Raw genomic sequence first — 22,102 nt, 5'->3', positions numbered from 1 at the left:
ATCTCCTCTTTTGAATACCCAACTGATGCAGTTTCCTGGGACACAAAGTTATGGTGAGAGATTTCCAGAAACCTCCTTGTGGTGGGTTGACCCTGGCTGGCTGCCAGGTGCCCACCAAAGCTGCTCTATGACTCCCCCTCCTCAGCTGGACAGGGGAGAGAAAATATGATGAAAAGCTCATGGATCAAGATAAGGACAGAGAGATCACTCACCAATTACAATCCCAGACAAAACAGACTCGACTTGGGAAAATAAATTTAATTTATTGCCAATCAAAATCAGAGTAGGATAATGAGAAATAAAAACAAATCTTAAAACACCTTCCCTCACATCCCTTCTTCCCCAGCTCAGCTTAACCCCCGATTTTCTCTAGCTCCTCCCCTCCAGTAGTGCAGGGGAATGGAGGTTGCAGTCAGTTCATCACACGTTTTCTCTTCTGCTCCTTCCTCCTCACACTCTTCCCTTGCTCCAGTGTGGTGTCCCTCCCACAGGGGACACTCTTCCATGAACTTTTCCAAAGTGGGTGGGTCCTTCCCACGGGCTGCAGTTGTTTACCAACTGCTCCAGCATGCATCCTTTCCATATGGTGCAGCCCTTCAGGGGCAGGCTGCTCCAGCGTGGGTCCCCCACAGGATCACAAGTCCTGCCAGCAAACCTGCTCCAGTGTGGGGTCCTCTCCACAGCGCCACAGGTTCTGCCAGGAGTCTGCTCTGGCATGGGGCTTCACACAGGGTCACAGCCTCCTTCAGGTGCATCCACCTGCTCCAGCATGGGGTCCTCCATGGGCTGCAGGCGGATATCCGCTCCACCGTTAACCTCCATGGGCTGCAGGGGGACAGCCTGACTCACCATGGTCTTCACCATGCAGATGCAGGGGAATGTCTGCTCCAGCACATGCAGCGCCTCCTCCCTCTCCTTCACTGACCTTGGTGTCTGCAGGGCTGCTTCTCTCACACATTGTCACTCCTCTCTTCCAGCCGCTGTTGTGCAGTATTTTTTAACACGTCTTAAATATGTTATCACAGAGGTGCTACCAATGTCGGTGACGGCCTCAGCTTTGGCCAGCAGCAGGTTTGTCTTGGAGCCGGCTGGAACTGGCTCTATCGGGCGTGAGGGAAGCTTCTGGTATCTTCTTCCAGAAGACACCCCTGTAGCCCCCTTGCTACCAAAACCTTGTCACACAAACCCAATACATTCCTTTAACTCAAGTTTCTCATTACATTTTCTAGAGCTTCCTAAACCCATTTTGCTCCCAAATGACCACTGGCAGAATGACATCAACAGGTTGATTTAATAATAGTAACGATAATAGTTTGTTGCTTCTGGCATGGAGGGGCGATCTGATATATATATAATGTGTTTAAGAACAGAGATCCCTTCCAACAGACACACCTCATTCTGAGCTTGCAAAGTGTCTAGAAAGGGCAAACTCAGAGGCTTCTCCTTTACCAACATGTGAAAGGGTCCTTCAGAGTACAGTGTATTCACTCACTAGACTGTGCACATGAACACCAGCGACATTAGCATAGAGTTCAGGCACCACCAGCTCAGGCACCTGCAGTACTGCGTGGTCATTGCTTGTCTTTACAGCTGTTTGGAGGGACTGCATCAGGGCTGCTGGAGAAGGCCGGTTAGTTGCACTCCACTGCCAGCAGGACTTCATGATGTTGTACCTGTAAGATGGAGAAGTAGGGAAGCACTGGGAATGAGAAGCACCAACGCAAAATTTTACTACAGTCAAGTCATCTCATACTTAAAATGCCTAGAGACCTTCTCTTTTTATGCTTCATATGAAGTTCTTTCAATGACCCTTTGAAATTTGCAACCACGCAATAATGTGGGGGGACAAAGACATGCAGTTATTCGCCAGGAAGTAAACTGGCAGTATGGGAAAAGGGAAAAAGATTGTTTGGTATTTCCTTTTGAAACAGCATTATGGAAGAAAAAGGCTCTGAATATTAAAAGAAATTATGTGTTCACAAAAAGAAATATAATGCCTTAGATATTCCCTGCAGATGCTTTGTTCATTTCAGGGAGAACCCCGCAACTTAGAGGAGAAAGATTATTCCAGAATAGCCCTTCACCTTGCAGGGAAGCAGTGGAGCAACAAAATGCAAAGGCAGACAAGGAAACTGAAACAAGAGCAGTTTTCAAAAGCGGTAAAGAAAGGTTTTGGCAATCAAGGTTTCATGCAGCCGAATCCATTAAGCAGATGTGGCAGACTTGTGAGAACAAATCTTTTCAGATTAACAGGTTACTGTTTTGTATGGTCTAGACTTAGAGATCTTCTCTAAGATCTAGTTTTTTATGTCTCACTTCCATTTAGCTCTGCAGATCTCAGGTTCAATTGTCCATAAAGCAAGTGGCTTACATGGCTTGCTGGCAGGTTGAGGGCTGCTTCATAATGTTCTGTCTCTGCAGGTATGGTAAAATGTCAGAAGGTGGCACCTCAGGATATGGTGGAGCTCCTAGAAGGGCAAAAGGAGTAACAGTAGAAAAACTATAAGATAGCAGCTTCTGTGTAAGAAGGCCTTCCTTGCCTACCACAGGCCATTTTTTTTCCTTCCACAGTTCACGCTGAAACAAAGTCTGAAAGGAATTGTCAAGACTTTGCAAGTTGGAAAAAACTGGATGCTTATTTAAATGGCCCAACTTCACATTCTAAAATTTGAGATTTTAAGTCTTGTTAAATTTGCTGCTTCCTTACTTATTTTTTTAATGACCATTAAATCTTCTTACCTAATGTAATCATCTCATACAGTAGAATTCCAAAAGACCATCTGCAAGAAAAGAAAACAAAGCAATGATAAGTTCCCATTCCAGCTAGCTAGCTAGCTTCAGTACATACAAACAACTAGGCATGACCTGCAGAATAAGAAGAGAAGGTACGAGCTATAAAGTGGAGCCTTATGCTGAGACTAGATATGCCTTACTGTGAATTTCAGAACATGAAATGATACATAAAGGAGTGAAAGAGACAGGCCTGACAGACAGATGAACTTTGAGTCCAAAAATGAAATCATACATGTCTGCCTTGATGCTGGGGGGTTTCTTCAGGAGCCGCTCTGGTGCCTGCCACTTGACTGGCACAATCTGTGTGACTGAGTTGGCACCATATGTGTGAGTTTCATAGGCCAGACCCAAACCACAGAGCTTAGCAGTGAAGTTGTGATGGAGGAGGACATTCCTGGCAGCAATGTCTCCGTGGAACAACTTCTTCTGTTCAAGGTAAGCCTAGAAATTTGGAAAAGAAAGAGACTGTGATCATTTTTAAATTAATTTTCATTTATATGAATTTTCACTTAGTTTATGCCTGTCTTCCACGCTGTGGAATAGGGGTGTATGCTCACCCAAATAATGCAAGCATATTTCGCTCAGTTTTAACAAAGCACATTCTCAGTGCTCAGGCCAAGAAGACTTAGGCCACCATACAGACTTGTGTTGCAAGCAAACAAGAACAAAAAACTGCAGCGAATGTGAGCAGACTTACCAGAGCTGCGGCAACCTGATGTCCAACTTCATACACTTGCCTCTCAGTAAGATCATAGGGGATACCATCGATTGTCATTACATCCTAGAGGCAAAAGAGCAGACCTTGGTTCATACAAATGCCATAGCTGTAGGGTACTGGGGAATGTTTTCTTCTAATATAATAAAATAAGTACTATCTAATCTTATGGTCCCTCAGCTAATTTCACAATTGGTCACAAATTGTCTGAAATATAAGGGTACATGGATGGGTGATGATGGATGGATGGTGTAATGTGTAAGACAAGTACATAGAGACTACAGGTGGGTAAACTGAAGCGTGGAGAAGAGATTAATAGGTTAGACAGAAATGGGCAGAATAACAGTGGAGACTGACAATCCATACAGATGAATGAAAGATATATTATAAATTAGACTGATGAGTAGAAAAGCATAGTTATAACATATGAACGGTTATCTGGTATGAGACTAACAGTCTGTCTCTCTTACTAGCCGGCCTGTAACAGTGACCCTAGTTGGATGCCCAGATGAGAGAAAAAGAATAAGGTAAGCACACAGTGTTTCCCTGTGTTGTTTTCCAGCCCCCAACTATTTTCAATTTAAGGAACTTCCTGAGATGGTTATGGTTTCAACATGTTCAGCAACCTCTGAAAGGTTATCTTCCATGAATGTTCTCAGTCTTGTCTTGAACCCATGTAAAGTTTCAGTATCCACAGCAGTCAGTGGCAAGGAATTCCATTAGTCTACACCCTACTCCATGAAGGACCACCTCCATTTGTTTGCCTCTCAGTCTTCCTCAGGGTCAGCCCTGACCTTTACTGGCTGGAATCATCAGGAACCATCATCATCTCACTGTCATCCCATTTTTTAGGTTATTGAATGTCCTGGTTCTGGCAGGGATAGGGTTCATTCTTCCCAGGCTCTGGCAGGGACACAGGTATCCCATGCCATGTGAGCCATGCCCACCCTGAGCTGCCGGGGGAGGGGGCAGGAAGTCGCTGCTTGGAGCGGGCTGGGGCATCCCAGGTCCGGTCGGTGAGTTCCATAACCGTGTTTGTATATTCCTCTGTCCGTGTTATTGTTGTTGTTGTTCCCTTTGCTGTTCTGTTAAACTGCCTTTGTCTCAACCCAAGAGTTTTGCCTTTTTCTTATGATTCTTCCCATATTGGGAAGGCCCGAGCGAGCGGCACGTGATTCTTTGTTGCCATCTGAGGCTAAACCACGACAGTCCTTTCGGCGCCCAACATGGGGCTCGAAGGGTTGAGATAACGACAGAATCCAACTAGAGCTTGAAAAAAACAATTTGTTGTATGCGTTTATTGTATTAGGTAAATAGTCGCTGGTCACCATGTTGCTTGGTTTATTCTCATGGCTGTGTTATGTGAATTGCTATATGGCTTATGTACTCCCTGCGGTGATATTTGTTACTTCTGGGAGAGGGATGAGGATTATCATTTTGCTGTCCTGTGCGACATCGGCTTATGATATGATAACATCACTTGTTAGACAGTTACTTTGGGGCGTTTATGTGGTATTGCTGTCCTGTCCGTTGCCGTCTCTCAGAATTTATTAATAATTACACCCAGTCTATGGGGGAAACAGGGGGGGACACTTTCCCCAGCTCTTTTGCCTCCCTTTTCTCCTTCAGGTCAGGTATGAGGTATGGGCTTTTGAGAATTTTCAATATCCTTGGGATGCTCAAACCAGCATGTTCCTAGTGTTATGTCTCCTGAATATGTTCCAGGTCTTGTTTAAGGTTAAAGGACTACTTAAGACTACCACCCAGAGATCTGCTCCGAGGCTGGATAGTCAGGGGTGGCACGGCATGTGGGAGAGCATGGGCAGGTATCTAGAGAAATTCTCACCTCCAATGGTCTGGGACTTCACCCCTGAAAAATTACAGGACCCTGATAAAGTGGTAGAATATCTGAAGAGAAAATGCTGTGGCTATTCCAGAGAGGCACAACTCACCGTGCTGTGCTGGGCTCTGGCCAGTATCTACCAGGCACTGCTCAGTGTTACACAGCACCCTCAAGGGGAAGAGATGGAGACCAGACCAGCAGCCACTGTGGCTACTGCAACCCCTGCGACAGACACTGCGGCTACTGAAACCCCTGCGGCAGACACTGCCACTACTCCAACCGCGGTGGCAGCCACTGCCGCTGAACCAGGGAACCAACCCGTGTCAGTATCAGTTGCCCCCATACAGAAGAAGAACTACATGAAGAAATCAGTTCACTTAGTAAGAGATGATGATGAACCAGGGCCATCATGAGAACAGGAGGAAGAGGCAGAACCAGAGATAATCACTCAATCTCCATCCTTGAGTGAGCTGTGGGATATGCAAAAAGATTTTAGCTGACTTTCAGGCGAGCACATTGTCACCTGGCTGCTTCGGTGTTGGGATAACGGGGCCAGTAGCCTGGAATTAGAGGGTAGGGAAGCCAGGCAGCTGGGATCCCTGTCTAGGGAAGGGGGCATTGACAAGGCCATTGGAAAGAAGACCCAAGACCTCAGCCTCTGGAAATGACTCCTGTCAAGCATGAGGTAAAGGTACCCCTTCAGTGAAGATGTTCTATGTCACCCAAGAAAGTGGACTACCGTGGAAAGAGGTATCCAGTACCTGAGAGAATTAGCCATGTGGGAGATGATTTATTATGACTTGGACAATGCAGACTTACCCACAGACCCTGATGAGGTGCAATGCACAAGGCCCATGTGGCGGAAGTTTGTACGGAGCGCACCATTGTCATATGCCAACTCACTGGCAGTAATGGAATGTAAAGGTGAAGAGGGACCAATGGTGGATGAGGTGGCTGGCCATCTCCAGCAATACGAAGGAAGTTTCTCTTCCCCCCTTGTCTCAGCTGTGGAGAAACTGTCCCAGAAGATCCAGCAACTTGAAGAGACCACGTCCTACTCCCCACCTATATGGGCCAGCATCTCAGCTCTTAGGAGCAGGCGTTTTCCCCACTCAAGAGAGAGAGTACAGAGGGTACACACCACGAGGCACCCTGTGGTTCTACCTGCGGGACCACAGGGAGGACATGAGGCAGTGGGATGGACAACCTACTTCGACCCTGCGGACACAGGTACAGGAGTTGCAAGGAAGAACAACCACAAAAGGGGATCCCTCCAGGAAAAGTGCCGCCCCAGTTTCCAGTGGGCAGTTCCCCAGACAGAGCAGAAGGCCTGATCGTGCTTCTGATCCTCTTGAAGGAACTTCCAAGTCATTTCTGCAAGAAGTGAGTAATGGATACTATAACCAGGATTAGAGGGGCCCTGCCTCTGGCCAGGTCAGGGAAAGGGACAACCGGGTTTATTGGACGGTGTGGATTCGATGGCCTGGCACATCAGACCCACAGGAGTATAAGGCTCTAGTGGACATGGGTGCGCAGTGTACTTTAATACCATCAAGCTACAGAGGGGCAGAACCCATTTGTATTTCTAGGGTCACAGGGGGATCCCAAGAGTTGACTGTACTGGAGGCGGAAGTGAGCCTAACTGGGAATGAGTGGGAAAAACATCCCATTGTGACTGGCCCAGAGGCTCCATGCATCCTTGGTATAGATTACCTCAGGAGAGGGTATTTCAAGGACCCAAAAGGGGACCAGTGGGCCTTTTGCATAGTTGCCTTGGAGACGGAGGAAGTTAAACAGTTGTCCACCTTGCCTGGTCTCTCGGAGAACTCTTCTGTTGTGGGGTTGTTGAGGGTCGAAGAACAACAGGTGCCGATTGCTACCACAACGGTGCATCGGCGGCAATAGCGCACTGAGACTCTCTGATTCCCATCCAAAAACTGGTTCATCAACTAGAGGTTCAAGGAGTGATCAGCAAGACTCGCTCACCCTTTAACAGTCCTATATGGCCGATGTGAAAATCTAATGGAGAGTGGAGGCTAACTGTAGACTATCGTGGCCTGAATGAAGTCATGCCACCGCTGAGTGCTGCCATGCCGGACATGCTAGAACTCCAGTACAAACTGGAGTACAAGGCAGCCAAGTGGTATGTCACAACTGATATAGCTAATGCATTCTTCTCAATCCCTTTGGCAGCAGAGTGCAGGCCACAGTTTGCTTTCACTTGGAGGGGCATCCAATACACCTGGAATTGACTGCCCCAGGGGTGGAAACACAGCCCCACCATTTGCCATGGACTGATCCAGACTGCACTGGAGCAGGGTGAAGCTCCAGAACATCTGCAATACATTGACGACATCATCGTATGGGGAAACACAGCAGAAGAAGTTTTTGAGAAAGGGAATAAAATAGTCTGAATCCTTCTGAAAGCTGGTTTTGCCATAAAACGAAGTAAGGTCAAGGGACCTGTGCAGGAGATCCAGTTTTTAGGAATAAAATGGCAAGATGGATGCCGTATTTCTGAGGTCAGCAGAAACACCATTGGGACGCCAGATCCCAATGGATGTGATCAACAAAATAGCAGCTATGTCTCCACCAACTAGTAAAAAGGAAACACAAGCTTTCTTAGGCATTGTGGGTTTTTGGAGAATGCATATCCCAGATTACAGTCTAATTGTAAGCCCTCTGTATCAAGTAACCCGGAAGAAGAACGATTTTAAATGGGGTCCTGAGCAATGACAAGCTTTTGAACAAATCAAACAGGAAATAGTCCATGCAGTGGCCCTGGGGCCAGTCTGGGCAGGACAAGATGTTAATAATGTGCTCTACACCGCAGCCGGAGAGAATGGCCCTACCTGGAGCCTCTGGCAGAAAGCACCAGGGGAGACCCGAGGTCGACCCCTAGGGTTTTGGAGTCAGGGATACAGAGGATCCGAAGCCTGCTACACTCCAACAGAAAAAGAGATATTGGCAGCATATGAAGGGGTTCGAGCTGCTTTGGAAGTGGATGGTAGAGAAGCCCAGCTCCTCTTAGCACCTCGACTGCCGGTGCTGGGCTGGATGTTCAAAGAAAGGGTCCCCACCACACATCATGCAACTGATGCTACATGGAGTAAGTGGATTGCACTGATCACACAGCGAACTCAAATGGGAAACCCCAGTCGCCCAGGAATTCTGGAAGTGATCATGGACTGGCCAGAAAGCAAGGATTTCGGAATGTCACCAGAGGAGGAGGTGACGCATGTGGAAGAGGCCCCACCATATAATAAACTGCCAGAAAATGAGAAGAAATATGCCCTCTTCACTGATGGGTCCTACCGGATTGTGGGAAACCACTGAAAGTGGAAGGCTGCTATGTGGAGTCCTACATGACAAGTTGCAGAAGCCAGTGAGGGACAGGGTGAATCGAGCCAGTTTGCAGAGGTGAAAGCCATTCAGCTGGCTTTGGACATTGCTGAGCGAGAAAAATGGCCAGTACTTTATCTCTACACTGACTCATGGATGGTGGCAAATGCTCTGTGGGGGTGGTTACAGCAGTGGAAGCGGGGCAACTGGCAGCGCAGAGGCAAACCCATCTGCGCTGCTGAACTATGGCAAGATATTGCTGCCCGGATAGAGAATCTGTTTGTGAAAGTATGCAATGTAGACGCCCATGTACCGAAGAATCGGGCCACGGAGGAACATCAGAACAACCAGCAAGTGGATTGGGCTGCTAGGATTGAAGTGGGTCAGGTGTATCTGGACTTGCAACATAAGGGTGAACTATTCATACCTCGGTGGGCCCATGACTCCTCAGGCCATCAAGGGAGAGATGCAACATATAGATGGGCTCGTGACCGAGGGGTGGACTTGACCATGGACACCATTGCACAGGTCATCCATGAATGTGAGACATGCGCTGCAATCAAGCAAGCCAAGCTGTTAAAGCCTCTTTGGTATGGAGGGCGATGGCTGAAATATAAATATGGGGAGGCCTAGCAGATTGATTATATCACACTGAACAAACCCGTCAAGGCAAGCGCCATGTGCTCACAATGGTGGAATCAACCACTGGATGGCTGGAAACATACCCTGTGCCCCATGCCACTGCCCGGAACGCAACTGTGGGCCTTGAAAAGCAAGTCCTATGGCAACATGGTAGCCCAGAGAGAATTGAGTCGGACAACGGGACTCATTTCCGAAACAGCCTCATAGACACCTGGGCCAAAGAGCATGGTATTGAGTGGGTGTATCACATCCCATATCACGCACCAGCCTCTGGGAAGAAAGAATGATACAATGGACTGTTAAAAACTACACTGAGAGCAATGGGTGGTGGGACTTTAAAACATTGGGATGCACATTTAGCAAAAGCTACCTGGCTAGTTAACACCAGGGCACCTACCAATCGGGCTGGCCCTGCCCAATCAAAACTTCCACGTACTGCAGAAGGGGATAAAGTCCCTGTAGTGCACATGAAGAATATGTTAGGGAAGACAGTCTGGGTTAGTCCTGCCTCAGGCAAAGGCAAACACATCTGTGGGATTGCTTTTGCCCAAGGACCTGGGTGCACTTGGTGGGTGATGCAGAAGGATGGGGAGGTCCGATGTGTACCTCATGGGGATCTGAGTTTGGGTGAGAATAGCCAATGAATCAAATTGTGTGTTGTTGATTGCTAAGTAACACTGTCACTGTATATCCTCGTTACTATAATTGCTATCAGATGTACTACAGTAAGAATCACACAAATTAAGGACAGATGGACTTTGATGAAAAATTGAGTAAAGCACAGCGGTCATGGGATCAGAACAGGCCTCAGCAGCTGGTGCCCAGCAACTTCCTCAAGATCTATATCTTCAGCCCACGGACTGTGTGCATGAGCCACACCGGGTGCACCAGTCACAAGCTCCGAAAATACAGCATGCAACAGGCCAGCACCACACGGCATCTCTTCTGCCCTGAGAGACTGTTCTAACAGAGGGAGCCCAAAGCCATGGATTAAATGAACTCAACGGACACTTTGGAGGGATGGCCCATAAACTAAGGGCATTATATCTGCATGAATATATATGTGTATATATATATATGACAGGGGCAAGTGGTGGCAATTCATTGGAACCTGTAAGATCTGGGCATGGCAAAAATGGTATGGAATAAGGGTCCTGGTTCCAGCAGGGGTAGGGTTTATTCTCCCCAGGCTCCGGCAGAGACACAGGTATCCCATGCCATGTGAGCCATGCCCACCCTGAGCTGCCCGGGGGAGGGGGCAGGAAGTCGCCGCTTGGAGCAGGCTGGGGCATTCTGGGTCCGGTTGGTGAGCGGCTAGGAGTGGCAGTTCCATAATCGTGTTTGTATATTCCTCTGTCTGTGTTATTGTTGTTGTTTTCTTGTTCCCTTTGCTGTTCTATTAAACTGCTTTTGTCTCAACCCAAGAGTTTCACCTTTTTCTTCTGATTCTTCCCATATTGGGGAAGCCCGAGTGAGCGGCACGTGGTTCTTTGTTACCATCTGAGGCTAAACCATGACACTGATACATGCAATGAACAGCACCAAGTCCTACATGGGTGACCTCCCTCCAGTGCAAGTACCAACCTTTCAGTCTTACGCTCTGTTTCCTGTCTTTTAATCAATTGGTTATCATTCAATGTTCAGTTTTGGGCCACTTACTACAAGAAAAACATTGAGATTCTGGAGAGAGTCCAGAGGAGAGCAACAAAGCTAGTGAGGGGTCTAGAGAACAAGTCTTATGAGGAACAGCTGAAGGAACTGGGGTTCTTTAGCCTCGAGAAAAGCAGGCTGAGGGGAGACCTTACTGCTCTCTACAACTACCTGAAAGCAGGTTGTAGTGAGGTGGGGGTCGGTCTCTTCTCCCAAGTAACAGGCGAGGGAGTAACAAGGCGAGGCAAGTAACAAGAGGAAATGGCCTCAAGTTATGCCATTGAGGAGGGAGGTTTAGATTGGATATTAGGAAAAATTTTTTCACAGAAAGGGTTATCAAACATTGGAACAGGCTGCCCAGGGAAATGGTTGAATCACCATCCCTGGAAGTATTTAAAAGACGTGTAGATGTGGTGCCTAGGTACATGGTTTAGTGGTAGTTTTGGCAGCGTTAGGTTATGGTTGGACTTGAAGATCTTAAAGGTCCCTTCCAACGTAGATGATTCTATGATTCTGTGACCTTCTCCCTGGTGTTGTAACTGCTCTGCTTTCTTAAAAGCCCTTGGAGTGAAACTTTTAAAACTTTTTAGAAATTCAGGTAGCTGTATCAACTCTCACTCATATTCCAGTGCCTGCTATACCCTTCAAGGAACTCCAATGGTCTGCAAAGTAGGACTTAGCTTTACAAAAGTATATCAACTTCTTCCAAACTATATCATCTCAATCCAGATATCCACCAATTTTATTCCAGTTTAGACTTGTGTAGAACTTCTTAGGTGGATGGAAATAGTTTAGACTGATATAGAGGGATGCACTGAGAGATGAAAAGAATCATCTATGACTTATGGACTACGACTTATGGATAGATTTGTACCTAAGGAATTTAAGAAGATATATAATTGCTCCTTTTGACTCACCTTCCGACACGTCCATAGAAATGTCAACAGGTCACCAAGAGACACATCTTCCATAATCATATAAAGTGGGAGCTGGCCTACACAGCATCCAAGCAATTCAACCAGGTTCTCATGATGGCCAAGATTTTGATGGAATTTAATCCTTCCCAGGAAATCCTTTACTTCCTGAGGACTAGTCAGGTCTGAAGGAACAAAAAGAACCCCAAAACAAAACAAATAAACAAAACCACCACCACCACCAACAACAACAACAAAAACCACCAAAAAGCCCCCAAATGGAAGCAGCAAAGAACTGGGTGCATAGCTTAAAATCAACATGAACAGCAATCTTCTTTAGTCAAGACACTCCCACCAAAAGGCTACTCTGACTAGCTAACGTGATACTGAAAACAGCTTATTCTTGCCCAGTAATGACTGCCGATTCTGCCCAGCATCATGTCTTTGATACAGAGATCTATACCAAAGGGGATCCTGGCCATGTGCCTTACCTTGTAAGGCTTTCAATACTACAGTCTTAGTCTTCCCAGGGTCCCCAGTTTCCAATTGTGCTCTGTAGATGCTCCCATAGCGGCCTTGTTTTATCAGCTGCCAGGTGCTTGGTGAGAGTTTCTCTCGGGGTATCTCCAGTTCTTTCAGAGTTAAGGATGCAGAATGTAGCAGGCTCTCCATAGATGTCTCACTCAGCTGGATATAGCGTTTCTCTGTTGAGCTGGATTCCTGCCAATTCTTGTCATTCACTGACAAAAGCAAATGCACATGATGCAAAAAACCAGACAGATGAACTCTTGTAGTAGGTGGCAATGCCTGTTCTTCCCTTTAATTTTTTGCTCCATACTGTTTTGGAAATCGGGACAAAGTAAAGAACTGTTGCTGTATCTTACTTAACCTGGCCCTTCAAGAGGAGAAGGAATCTGTCTCCCATTCTGATGAAAAGGCAGGAACGAGTCTGGAGATCTCTACTATATTTAACTATCTAAATTTTCCTAGATAAGAAGCATTTGTACTTGATTCCCATGTGCTGAAGAAGACCATTTTCTTTTCTTACCAGCTACCAGTTGTTATGAAAGTGACATGCACAGGGTGCTTCCACAAAAGCCTTATCTTTGTTCTCAATTGTTTCCCTTAACATAGGCTGAAGAGGCTTTTCCCTCTACAAAACTAAAATCAGTTCAGAACTGGATTTTCATTTCCACACTGCAACATGTGTTTGTGGTACCAACAAACCTTTCCCTATCCCCTCACCAGTCCCTGTTCTATTTCCTTTTGTCTCAATAGGAAGTAGGAGACAGCAGCTTGAAATTAAATTTCTTAAATGACAGTATAGAAAACGGATTAATGACGTGTCATCTACATCAAAGCAAGTCATTCATAATTGCACCAATAGCCTCTAGAAGGCTGTTACATAAATACTCTTTGCAGCTTTCAAGTGATGTTACCACAGTACTTTAAACAGCCTATATGGTATGTTGCTTTAGGTTTTCTCAGGTCCATCTATACTACAGATTCCACTACTACTACTGTGAGTGGGGTAAACCAGGGTTCCCATTTTTTCTAATGTTTACTGGATTGCTGAATACCACTCAGGCTCTTCATAAATGCTACTGCCTAACAGCTGCCTAACAGCTGAAGCAATGGGGAAAAGGAATTGACTTCTGGTCACTGAAACCAACACTCTTTCCTCTGTCTGAAAGACATTTTTTTACCTTGTTGTCCAGATGATGATGATGGTTGCTCCTGCTTTGCTCGCAAGCCTCGACAGTGGAGCCAAAGGATCACAGTTAGCACGATGACAAAAAAACCCACAAGGAGAACTGGGACAACAATCACTTCAGTCTGATATTCACGCACAACTATCAGCAGAAAAAGAAAATGGGAAACCAAGGAATAAGCAGCACTGCCAGATTCACATGGGTTCTGTATAACAAAGTAGTAATGACCCCTGCCAGTAACTTTCAACCCCAAAAGCATGTGTATCTGCCCTCTGCTACTTGGAATAGCAACTCAACACTATTAGTGCTGCCACACTATTTTTCAAAGGTGCTGAGTATCTAAACTGCATGAAACCACTCCCACACCTAAGGTCACTTATTTGATGCCTTAACACAGAGGCTAGGAATTGCAGCCATGTGTAAGTGTCATCCACCAGTGAAACAGAACTGGCCCTGGCAGAGGAACAGCAGGGAGATGGGAAGGGCTGATTATTACAATGCCATCACAAATACATGTGCAATTACAACTTCAGCTCCTTCCATTAAAATTATAGGCAACATTTCAAAGAAAACAGGGCGTGGTCAGCTGGTTTGGAATTTGACCGGAAGACATTGCAATTAACAAGGATGTTGCAGGTAACTAACTCACTCTCTTATACGCCCAGATTTGGAGGTGGTGCTATTTTTGTGTAGGCCAAGACCACATTTCAGTTCCCAAAGACGACAGAAAGTCATGAAATCGAAATCTCACAAGACTGGTCCTTAGGGAAGCGGCAGGGAATCTTTAATGACTATATTATGTCTCATTCAAAGTAGAAATACTCTAAAATGGCTAAAATTACATAAGATTAATCCCACCACAAAGGCCGCATCCCCTTAAAAGTTTCTCCCCGAGACACAATGCAGGGAAAGGTCAGTCAAATCCTTCTGTGTGGGCTGGGATGCAGGTAGAGGAGGGGAAAGGGCTTGGCCTGCTTTTCAGTAAAGCTGGACTTCCTGATCAGCATGTGAAAGCTTATTACTTAAAGGAATCTGTGAATCTTACCACATAGCTTGTCACTGCTGTTGCATTCCAGTAGCATGCGTGTGAATCTTTTTATATCCCCTGCCATGTTCAATTACAAGCAAGTGGGTCTCCAATCTCTATCTTCTGCACAGACACAAATAATATTAATGAAATTTATTAGGAGAAAGGGTGATTAATGAAGCAACAGGTGAGCTGAATATGGAGCTTTCTACCCCTTATGAACAGTGGTTTTGTGAAGAAGCAGCATTGGGACTTAGAGGCTTAGAGAACGATACAGGACATCCATTATCAAATCCTATGAAGGGTAGACTGTATGACCAGAGAGAATTTAAGATTAAGCTTGTTCTACAGTGCTTCACCAGCAATAGGGTATCCCTAGGCCTACAGGCTGCCATATGCACAAAAACTCATAGTCATGAACTTAATTATATTCAAAGAATAGCTAATACAGCTAATACACTTCTAGCTATCACACTTCTTTGATGCCAGGATGGCCCAGCCTTTTATCTTCTGGTCCATAACAAATGAACAGATCAGCAGCATGCATACAAAGTGTCTGTCATTCTTGACTACAGCTCCTGCCATAACTCATACTATTGCTCCACAAAGACAAGGAGAGAAAAAGGCTTGCCATTAGGGCTGTCTGGTACTGACTCCTTAACACCGCCAGGTCTATAACTAAACTGAAGCATAACATCTGGAACTCTTCTGTATTTGTAGTTGAAAATCCAGGGCCTGTGCAAACGTGCACCTTTCCAGCTGTAATTTCAGCTATCACTAACCTCTTCCTTACCATGTGCAATCATAGACCTACAAAACCTTCTGATTGTGTAAATGCGTTTGCCATGTGTACAATCCTGCTCAGACAGGGCTAGATTCACCAGCGTATGCCAGCATCTTTGAGTTGTGCCAGGACTGCAGATCAGCTGCAGGCCTCCCAGACGTAGGATTTTTGCTGTTCTGCATTACAGGGGGAGATCGCCCCTGTAGAAACTTGTATTTCAGTTCAAATGGGTGCGTGTGTTTTTGTTTATTCTCTGGAGAACACATAAGCACTTTAGAACATGTCCCACTGCTACACTAAGTATACTATCTTTACTGAGAACTAAAGTCATAAGATAGGAATAGGCTCCGTGGTGCTGCATTGATTTACATCAGCAGAGGACCTGGACTACTATATCTAAATTGCAAGAAATCAATGCGGTGAATAGTGATGATTGACAGAAAGGCAAGGAAGGCATGTACATTTAGCCACTGTTTCTTATAAACATTGCCAAAAATGTAAGACTTGATAGCTTCACAAACAGTATAATCTAGAATGTTTTACAGACATCAGGAATTTTATCCTGTAAGTACTTACTTTATTTTCAGCTATGAGTTCAAGTCAATTAACCTCAATGGCAAACGTTAAGAATAATGTATGGCATTCTTACTGATACTAGTATGGTTTTATGGAAGTTGGTGATAGATAAAACATTAAACAGGTTGTTCTCATGCTTAAAATTAACGGGCGAAATTCCACTATATCAGTTGCACAACAGAGGCAGCAGAAAGAGGAAAATAGAATATATATGCACTTTATCACAAAAAGTCTGTTTCATTTTATTTCCTTTGATTCTTAATATGCTAGCAAATTCACCTGGTTTCAGGGTGTGGCTACAACACGAATCCAGTCAAAGGAGCAATAATACAGCAATAACACCAAGCTTTTCAGGTGCACTCTGAAAGCAAGCACACTAAGTCAACCTGCCTTGGCTATAACACATATACACTCTTACACACAAATACACAGGTATCACCATAAGAACAGTCCTAGCTTCTTTCACTCTCAGATACACACAGATATGAAACACACGTATGAACAGACATGACAGCATTACAGGAAAATAGACTTTAGGACTATTAGCCAGCAATCGTATACGTATAATCTGAGTCATAAACAGTCCAAGCTCCATCTTAACACTAGTTAAATGGTTTTTGCTTCATGCAGATGCCCACTAGAAATGCAAACATATGTTTAAACGATGGGCATGCACAGGGACATATAAGCACACACATACCAACTCGTACTTACACAGGAACATGCTCACAGAGTCACAGAGATCCACACAAAAAAGCTTTGACACAGCAACCATGTCTATACTGGTCCCCTGTCCATCAAAAAGATTCCTGCCTACTTCCTTATGCACCTCCCATCAGTGATGCCAGTGGGTGGCACCCATGTTTTCTAACCATACTCAGGGCAGAACTATGGGATCGAGAAATAAAAGCACTGGCAGCCATTGGCACTTTATTTGCACTGGCACTCCCACCTGTTGCTTATGGAGCCGCACAGGTGTTACGACTGGAAGACTTTGATTAGACAAGTCCATTTACACGCTCTGTGTTTACCCTCTTGCCAAACTTAGGAAGCAGGAAAAGAAGTTGCACTTGAGATAATTCTGAAACGTCTTTTCAGTGATCCTTTCCAGGCCAAGACAAAACGAATTCTTATACTTAGCTCCTTCTGCAGTATACTTGTCTAACAGTAACATTATTGCAGTTCCTACATTTCCATCCGCACAATAACAGTGGTAACTCAGAAATACACAGATCTCACGTTACACATTTAGTAAGTATTTTTTGCAGTGTATCAGTAGGGGTGACATGGAGGTTATGTGGAACTAACATCTTCAATGTACAGGTGCATACTCACCACACAGCAGAAAGCATTGTCAGTGCTCAACCACTTATTTTATTATTTGAAGACAGTATTCCGGTACCAAGCCAGGATAAGAGGGACAAAAATACCTTAAGAGGTTCAAAACCTGTACCTCGCTGGCATGATTTTCCTTGTTTGTGTGTTATGTTTTACCAAGACCAGTGCTGTCTAGGTCATGAGCACAGTAGAACATAGCCTCTATTATTTCAATTTAGAATTTGCATTAGGCAATTTGTGCAATCGCAAGTAAATTTCAGCCTAGTTATTCCACTGGCTTTTTATTACTCTTTTACATACACTGAAATCCACTCACCGGAATTAATTTCCCTTTATTGTTTACTTTCAAAACCATATTTGCTTCAAAAGTCTACTCTCCTTGCCTAGGCCTATCTACTCTTTCAAACTATTCTGATTTCCTCCTCCTTCAGTTGAAACTCATTATTTTCATTTACACAAAACCTGGAACTTTCCTTTTTCTCTTGGACACACATCTTTTTTCATCAGGTCCTCTATTGTGCAGCACATCCATGTGACTTAACATCTTATTTAAGAAAAGTAGTTGGCAGTGAAATACAAAAATTAAACACGGTAGTACTAGGCCACTCTTCCTTCAAAACGCCAAGGCTCAAGGTAAAGGTGCTATGTTCCCACTCAGTTTCAAACTCCAAAGCCTTCCTGAAAGACTGTGATAACAGTGACCAGAAAGCAAATGAGCTTTTCTAGAACAAAGCTCTCAACACAATGGACTGAATAGGAGCAACAAGGGGCTGTGAAGGTCTTTGTAAATGAGTTTTGAAAAGGGATTTGTTCCCCTGACTAGAGCTCAGGAGGGAACAGGGTTTCCACTCAAAAGATTTGGAGAGATGTGGGGAGCTTTTGCTGGGGCAGAGGGAAATGAATATGAATCAACGCAGACAGGCTGGCTTAGAGGGCAATGCTCAATGTATTATTAACAATGTTCAGATACTACACAGTTCCAAGCTGTCCTGGTTTGAGGTAAAACAGAACCAACTTTCTGATTTGTAATTTTACATTTTAGCTGGGCCTCTTCTAACTGACTAAAGTCTGAAATTAACAGCATATTGTTCAGAAACTGTTCGCTCTCAGAGTGATAAGACCTGATCATACCAAGGCATGGTACACAGACAGGCTCTTGCTTATACTTATAACAACCAAGGCCAGCTAACTTCGCTGTTTGCCCCGTCAGAGGGTCAGAAGCAGTGAAGCGTAGAGGGGTCCCACCCGCAGGGAGGAGCAAACGGGACAGGTGACCCAAAACTGACCAACAGGGTATTCCATCCCATATGTGTCACGCTCAGTATAAAAGCTGAGGTATCAAAGGGGCAAGGGGGCTCTGGCTCGTTTTTTCTCCAATGGCCGACATCTGAGGAGGACCCTGTCTGTTCGTCTGCCTTTGATCCTATCTGAGCACTCCTGACTCTAGTTCCGAAATTCAGCTCCTGTCCGTCACTGACTCCAGTCTGGGACTTTCTCTGTGTCTGCTGGTGACACGATCGTCATTCTGGGAGCTGGATACGGTTTTATGTATATTGTATACTTTTTTTTCCCTTTAATTTTTATTATTCTATTATTATTTACTATTTTTTTATTTATTATTATTTTCATTAAAGTAGTTTAGTTCTTTTTCTAAACTTGTAAATCTCCTTATCTCTTCCTCTCCTCTCTGAAGAGAGAGTGGGGGAAGGGGCATCTGTTGTTCTGATCGGCTAACCTGGCCAAAACCATGACACGAGCAGACTGCAACAATGATGGCAGTATAGCCTTTCTTTGACTAATACCTGAATCCAAAGCCCCACATCCAAGCTAAATATACAACGAAGATCATGGTATCTAGAAAGAGCAGAAGCGGCCGTTCTTAGACAATGATACAAGGCAAAACGTTAGCAGAAGCTAACCTACAGTCAACAGCATTTGCAAACTGCTACTAGCAGACTACCTGGTGAACTGTGCACAGCGCAGAAGTTTCACAGCGTGGTGACAGCGCCAGGTTAATTAGCCCCCATATCTGTCCTACACCGACACTTACTGCTCCTCTATGTACATCTGCCAACAGGATGAATGAACACTGGGGAAAAAGGTGGTGTTTTGTTTTCAGCCATGTTTGTTGGCCAAGCTGTTCTGCTGCCCTGGCAACTTAGACAAAGCACAGTGGGCAACACAGGGTCAGGAATAGGCAGCTAAAAGATGACAGTTCTGGGGGCTGCTTAAACCAGTTCAGGAAGCCCCAATACTGAATGTGAATATGGTTTTGTGAATGCAGCTGAGCTAAATTAAGTGCTCAACAATGCCAAAAGAAGGGAGTATCTCTGCTCTCTTACCACTCCTTGTTTTGCTCCCAGCTGTGCAATTGATCACATGGTAAACTGATTCAAACCACTACCCTATCAGGAAAAATTCACTGTTCTTTTGCCATGGTAATTTCCTGCCATTTTAATGAGTGGTATTAGTTTGCCAAGCAATTCCACAAGTGCCAACACAGGCTCGAGGAAGTGGCAGGAGCACATATCCAAAAGCAGGAACACGTAAAACAGATCTCCCGCCACCCAGGGTAGTGAATGGCTAATTCGTCTAAAGCTGCATTGTGAAACCATTCCCAAAGTGTCAGCACTAAGATTTTTCCAGTCCCCTGTCATTCATTCCCACAGGTACGCTGTCCCTTTAGCTCTAGCACAAGCATTCACATGGCAATGTGGTGAACTCTCACATTTTATGGACTTAAATTTTTCATCAGGCTCAATTTATGCTATTTAAAGTGCCAGGACATAAGACTCGAGAAGCCTGATGCGTGCTCCTGCCATGTTCAGGAAAATCCGATGTTGTACATACTCACAGCAAATAGACAGTTTTGCCAGTGAATATGTCTGACTTGGGAACCAACATCATTTTTCATCACCAGTGCAAATGTGTAAATCCTTGAGCAGTGATTAGCTATTCTGTCTAAAGAAACAGCTGATTAAATTAATTAAGTATGATAAAGGCTAAGATTCATTTGGATCTTCATTAGACCTTTTAAACTGTGCTCTGAACTGATATGGAATATCAGTTAATCCTCCAAACTTCCTGGTCTGCATTAACTGCACACCACTCAATCATAAAAATACTCTTACAGGTGTTTTTCATGGATGAACTGTGAGGACCAAATACAATACGTCTACAGGCATGTAAAGAACAGCTGAGTCCAGCCCACTGCCTGACTGATAAAAGACAAAGAAAGTCCTTTACCCATGACACCTTCTATTTAATTTCTTACAGTGGCAGAACTGCACTCTCAAGCTTTTCCAGTCACCATTTCTGTACCGCTTTTATTATTTTCCTCCTCTTAGATCACCTTTGAACCAGGCCACCAGTCAAGGTTTAGGCAACCGTTACGCACAACCGCGCTGCCCTGGCTGTGCAGCTGAAAGGGAGGGGAGCTACCAGGGAATTGCAGGAAGTAAAACGGCAGTGAAAACATGATCTGTGGGCTCAGGACAGACGAGCAGTCATGGACATTGAATGTGAAAGAAGAAGAGGACCAGGGAAAAGCAAACAGTGAAACAGAGATTTTTTCTCTGTAATGTCCACCATTTTACTAAAAGCAGCGTCCAAAACAAATAAAAAACAAGTCCAACAGGACTCAACCCTAACAACTTAATGCGATAAGAACATATTTCTGCAAAAGGCTATGTACTTTTTAGATTACATATCCAGTCTCTTCTGCCTTCAGAAGACCTTGGTGACTATTTCATACGGCAGATCATGACATATTTGCAAGGTTCCCCTGGCCCACCAAGTCATCTCATCTCTCACTGTTAAGGCACCTGTGGGTTACCAAGCAGCAGCTCCTACTGTGTAGAATGGGAAATTCTGACTGGTCAACCCAGGTTATAACATACCGGAGCCACCTCACTTCTGTCCTGAACAACGATTACTGATAATATCCTGCGGCTTGCTGTACTGGCTGTAATAATGTCTCATCTATAAAGATTTGGAACTCTAATTTACTTTTGCAACAGCTAGTAGCTGTAACACCCTGTAAGAAAACAAAGTGTTTCAAAAAGTCACGTACAGTGACTCAAGATTTTCTCTTGCTCCAAAATTAGAAGCGGTACCTGAACATGAAGCCTAGGCTAGTTGCCACAACCATATTAGAGGAGTGAAAGACAATTAGGCTGACCACTTCCAAAGAGCTAGGCCATGGAGAGAACAGCAAATGATGAGGTCCATGCTGCTATTTGAGCAGGTGAATTACTTAGGGCAAACTTGGCTGCTTTTCAAGGGAGCAGAAAAAATAGGCAAAGTCAGCAATTGAGAGATATGCATCAGGAGGACTCTGCACTGCTGTGCGTTTATGCTAACAAGGTTAGTCCAAACTGGCACCGTATCAGTGGAGATATGCAAGTTCTTATAGTGCTAAGTTTTGCTTAAACTCAGATCATCTCACAAAAATTAATGTATTTGTGCAGCATGAGGAAGCCTGAGTACAGAAGCATGAAATGGTACAAAAACTGAATGGCGATTAAGACAAAAATATTTTTTTCTAATGCAGATAAGGCTGACTGTAGTTTCTGAAAAATTAACATATATCTTTATCACACTCCCCCTGAAAAGGCCATGAAAAGTAATTCCTCACAGTTAATCTGCAAAACCGAAGTTAAAATAATAAAAAAAAAAAAGGTGAGGAATACATTAACTTGAAGCCCCTAGTGAGCAAGCCGTTTGGAATATGAAAAGCCTGGAGATCAAACTCTCAACAGCACACT

The 22,102-nt window shown here is 44.6% G+C and overlaps 1 protein-coding gene across 2 annotated transcripts in view; it reads right to left on the bottom strand.

Moving 5' to 3' along the window:
• Positions 1-227: 227 nt before the first annotated feature.
• Positions 228-22,102, bottom strand: part of STYK1 (serine/threonine/tyrosine kinase 1) — a 28,951-nt gene continuing 7,076 nt past the window's right edge. For both annotated transcript variants that reach the window (XM_063356293.1, XM_063356285.1), the window contains exons 3-11: positions 14,657-14,761; positions 13,606-13,752; positions 12,391-12,639; positions 11,903-12,084; positions 3,491-3,574; positions 3,026-3,234; positions 2,740-2,780; positions 2,372-2,468; positions 228-1,673 (exon numbers count right to left, since the gene is read on the bottom strand). In XM_063356293.1, coding sequence (XP_063212363.1) covers positions 1,469-1,673; positions 2,372-2,468; positions 2,740-2,780; positions 3,026-3,234; positions 3,491-3,574; positions 11,903-12,084; positions 12,391-12,639; positions 13,606-13,752; positions 14,657-14,723 — 1,281 coding nt within the window. In that variant the 5' untranslated portion in view covers positions 14,724-14,761 and the 3' untranslated portion in view covers positions 228-1,468. The remainder of the gene's footprint in view (positions 1,674-2,371; positions 2,469-2,739; positions 2,781-3,025; positions 3,235-3,490; positions 3,575-11,902; positions 12,085-12,390; positions 12,640-13,605; positions 13,753-14,656; positions 14,762-22,102) is intronic.

This window comes from Chroicocephalus ridibundus, chromosome 1 (genome assembly GCF_963924245.1).
Source record: "Chroicocephalus ridibundus chromosome 1, bChrRid1.1, whole genome shotgun sequence".
Taxonomy (NCBI): Eukaryota; Metazoa; Chordata; class Aves; order Charadriiformes; family Laridae; genus Chroicocephalus; species Chroicocephalus ridibundus.
This window is presented reverse-complemented; position numbering and strand designations above follow the sequence as displayed.